The sequence below is a fragment of the Leiobunum rupestre genome, chromosome 4 (genome assembly GCF_980474605.1).
Source record: "Leiobunum rupestre chromosome 4, qqLeiRupe1.1.hap1, whole genome shotgun sequence".
NCBI lineage: Eukaryota > Metazoa > Arthropoda > Arachnida > Opiliones > Sclerosomatidae > Leiobunum > Leiobunum rupestre.
Window position 1 is genome coordinate 41,992,219 of NC_143387.1, and position 4,369 is coordinate 41,996,587.

Genomic DNA, 4,369 nt, shown 5'->3' on the forward strand with positions numbered 1-4,369 from the left:
TTTGCATTTTCCGTTACGATTTCCCCAAACATTTTACACGGAGCGCGGGTTAGGCTTAGTGACTTCGGAGTTCAAACTGATTTTAATTTATTTTCGATACTAATTAAATGAATTATTATTGCAATACTCATACCAACTCCGTAAAAGTATTGTAGCTTAAATGATTATAAAAATACTATAGTCACCCTTAGACAAAGCGATAACGCAGTGGTCCTGCATGTTTGATATAGTGTTATAAGGAGGTATTTATGACAATAATTCCTAGGGCGAGACATTTCGGGCCCCGGGGCAAATTATGCATCGTGGTCCCCTCTTAACTGAAATTTTCAAGATGGAGAGCTAGGCGATGGGTCCTTTTCCGCCCGACCCAGGGGATTTTGCCCTCTCTGTACAGACGGTCTATCTTTCTCACAATTCTCAGTGGATGAGAACCCAAGAGAGTTCGTCTCAGTTTAAAGACCGTTGAGAACGATAACCCGTAAAATGAGGTTTCAGTATAAGTTTAACCATGGACTAATTATAGTACTTCGTACAGGGACGCCCCATTCCCAAAATCTACGCTGGGCGATTGTTAAATGTGCGCTCTGGCGGCGGGTTTTGAAAGCTGCGGAAGTCTAGGGTCAAAAGAGGAGAGGGGGGGGTTGCATTAGGGATAAAAAAATTGTGATCTGTCGTCTGCCGGTACTAGCCCATGCTTTTGTAATTTGTACACATTCTTTGGTTAATTTTGGTTATTTGTATGTTTTTTTGTAAATTTTAAAATATGAATTTATCTTCTTTGACGGATAAGACATTATTTAAGTCCCCTACTAAAAAAAAAGTGAAAAAACTAGGGGAAATATATGATGAATTGTCTTCTGGTAAGTGTTTACTAAGGCTTAATACCAGCCTTGTGTTATTTTTAATGTTGTTTGGGTTATATTTTATTTTTATAGATGATGATGAACTTAAAGAATGGCCAAATTTGGCAAATGAAATTAATGATTTTGAGCTATTAGAAAGGAAAAGTGATCATTCAAATATATCAAAATCGCAAAAAGCTGCACCATTTAGAGTTTTTGATGATATCTCAAATGGTAAATTCTATTTCATAAAGTCATATTAAGTTACAAATTTTTATGTCACCCAACTTTGAATAATAATTTTAGATTCTGATCTTCAAATTCATTCTCCATCTAAAACATCAGTAATTAACCCAGTTTCGGAGGAAATAAAGCAGAACTCTCGAAGTGGAACTGCAAGTGCATGGTACATCTGTTTTATATCGTTCTTATATTAAGTTATTAACTTTTATATAATTTTTAAATAGCGCAAAAAAATCAAGAAAAAAGAAATTGTTAAAACAGCAACTTTTAAAAGGTATACTGTAACATTAAAATTTAAACACCAACTTTAAATTAAATGTTATAATTTCTAGATACGCAGTTTGATGTTAACTTTAATGGTGCATGGCAAAAAGCACAAGAATCTGTCCAATCATTTTTGGTTCTAAATACAGAAAAGCGTACAGAGGAAATATTGAAATGGGTAGCTGGCATAAAAGAAGGGGACTTAATCTTTGATAAAGTGAAAATTTTATATGAACCTGTTTTTACTCAAACCCGAGAGGATTGTGTTTATGAGAAACACAAAAGCATTTTCCTTTCACGATTGAGTAATGTTTTGTCAGAAGAGCAAAATTGTGATGTAAGGCAACTACTTAACCATAACTTTATTTCTAAGGTTTAATTTGTTCATTATGATTGCAGACTGATTTAAGTGAAAAGGAGAAAGAGATTGGCATTAAATACATTTTATGGCCATTATTTAATTCATTGAGGGAGGTGGTTGGTGAAATTGAATCTACCAGCGAAAACATAGTCAACAATCAGGTCAACGAGGACTATCAAAGTTTATATTATATCACTGGATTCGTATTACATAAGCTACTGAAACCCAAAAACACAGAAGCTAGTCATAAAATAGGAGCTGTTTTAAGGGAGTTAAATAGTGAGAAAGTTCCAAAAGGGGTTAGAGATTGGGTTGACAAACAAACTCGTAATGGTTTAATTTATCCCACTGAAGAAGCGTTTAATTTTTTTAAGTTGTTAAATTTTCACATATTAGAATATTTTAACTCAAATTATGTTAAGGATAAAAAGATATTGGCAGTGAGAGCTATTAGGGAAAATATAAATATTAATGCCCAATGGGATAACATCTGTGAAAAAGCGAAAGTAAACAAGGAAGCAGGTGTAATAGTGTTAAATTGTATCATAGATACCATTACCAATACGGCAGGAAATGGACACACCAATAAATTAAGAAATGATATAAAACTAAATCAAAGAAAAAAAAGATTTGTTACCAAAGCCAACACAAAAGAAAATACGAAAAAGAAAATTGAAAATGACGTCAAAGCGAGAATAAGTTCCAAGTACCAAATTGATGTAGATTTGTGATAGGTTCTGTAAGCTTAGTGATAAACGAAAAATGCAATAGAGTTCAGTTCCTATTTTAATAAAGATTTCTTTTACATTTTTAAGAGTTAGTAGTTTCAGTGTTTCCACCAGAAACTTTTAGGTGAACCATCATTTTTCCATCTTCCATTACTTGCAGTCTTTGACTGGTCCTTCCGTATTGATACAGGGTTGGCTTTGACCCAGATTTGCAAGCTTGCCGTTGCTTACTGAATAGCTGCTCCAACGGATCTTGGTTAGCATGGGCAGTTAAAACAAATTTCGCACCTTTTCCCAACAAAAATGGGATAATTTCCAACATGGCATTTGCTAAAAGTAAAATTACGCTTGCGGGTTAAAATTAGAGACCATTTTGAAATAAGTATTCAATACTGACTTGTTTGACGCAATCCTGACAATGTTTCTGTTGTAAGAAGCATTTTCTTTTTGTGACTACTTTTTTCATTTAAATTATGAACATAATTCTCCCACTCGGTTAGGTAGCCAAGGAAGTCGGTCTTAAGCCACTGAAAAAGGGGTGAATACAATTAAAACTCTGAGAATCAGTTGCCAAACATTTACTTTACTTCTAGTCTTTTATCATTTGGTGATGTGAATGGTTTGATATCGTTGTTTCGTAAATAGTATCCATCATATAAATGGCCAACATTCAATACATCAAACCACTTATTAAATGTTTCTATAAAGCGTATCAACTCCTTATGCTCTCCAGGAAAATATGATCTTAAAGCGTTTGCTACTGATTTGCTCAGGATTTGAGTAGCGAGCTTTACCTAAGTTTGAATAAAATACAATTATCAGTGAGTAATTTAATAAGAACTTAATCATAACATACCTTCATTTTGTTTTCAAGTGACACGTGGTCTATAGTAATTTTGTGAAGCTTTCTGAAATTAGCCCCATTTTCCATATCTTTACGATACAATGCTTTAATAACATCCCATGTGAGTTTTTCACCATTAATTTGCATTAAGCGATAGGTACATCCCTCTGTACTACTGCCTAGGCAATTTCGAACGGTTTTTATCAAGTGGGGTACGTCACATATGAAGAATAGTGGCCTTTCAGGAGCAAATGGGTTGTCACATTTGTAATTGTCTTCTTTAGTGTTCATATTAAAGCATTTCCTGTTAGTGGAAGCTCCGTCTCCTACCACGCCTAACACTTTAAAGCCTGTGAACTCCAGCTTTAGGATAGCTTCCCACACAAGTGTATCCAATTTCTCAGCAGTCAGTGAATTAGTTGCAAAATGCGCAAATGGACGTTTAAACCCTGTTGTAGCTCCCCTAATCATAAATTGCAATACGTGGCTTGCCAAGGGTTTATCCTTGTAAAACTCGGAACGAAGTTCGCTTAGCCGCTGCTCAGCGCTACTTAAATGAGTGTATCCAATCACTTCACCAGTATTCTTCCGGTACACCAGATCTTCTTCGATCTTAATTTCATCACAAACCAGGAAAAAATATTCCTGGTGTTCTTGTGTTTTTATTACTTTGAAATCTTTCTTCATTCTTAGAAAAACTTCGTCATGAAAACCTGGTGTTACTCCAAGATTTTCTGAGTGCCTGGCTAGCGTGTTTTTTGAGGGCAGTAACATAACTCCTGATTCATGCAATGATTTGTAAAGAGCAGGTGATTTTGCGTACATAAACATGCACCACTGTAAAACAAGCGGGTGCCACCTCCTCCCATTTTTATGTTTGGTTTGTAGCATTTTCAGTTGGGTTTTAAGAAAAAGTCTGGAAAAGTCACTATTAGTCTTGTCGTAGCCCTTTTTTACACTTTCTTCTAAAATTTCAAGAAGATAATTGTGATCTTGTCCAGGAACTTCCTCTCCAAGTTTATTAATTTGTTTAGACATTTTAGTTTGAAGTCTTTTTATTTTGGTCTTTAGTTCATATTCTTTGTTT

General features: G+C 34.6%; 1 protein-coding gene across 1 annotated transcript; it reads left to right on the forward strand.

Annotated features, from left to right (window-relative positions):
• The first annotated feature begins 516 nt into the window (after positions 1–516).
• Positions 517–2,524, forward strand: LOC149947860 (uncharacterized). Its single transcript, XM_090171809.1, has 6 exons — positions 517–860; positions 936–1,076; positions 1,149–1,248; positions 1,310–1,359; positions 1,418–1,686; positions 1,749–2,524. Exons 1-6 carry the CDS (start codon positions 764–766, stop codon positions 2,439–2,441), a joined length of 1,350 nt encoding a protein of 449 aa, XP_090027935.1. The 5' UTR covers positions 517–763; the 3' UTR covers positions 2,442–2,524.
• The last annotated feature ends 1,845 nt before the right edge of the window (positions 2,525–4,369 follow it).

Coding starts and splice junctions, on each gene's coding strand:
- LOC149947860 (XM_090171809.1), top strand. CDS start 764: ATGAATTTATCTTCTTTGACGGATAAGACATTATTTAAGTCCCCTACT. Junction 861..935: donor ATATGATGAATTGTCTTCTG/GTAAGTGTTTAC, acceptor TTATTTTTATAG/ATGATGATGAACTTAAAGAA. Junction 1,249..1,309: donor AGTGGAACTGCAAGTGCATG/GTACATCTGTTT, acceptor ATTTTTAAATAG/CGCAAAAAAATCAAGAAAAA.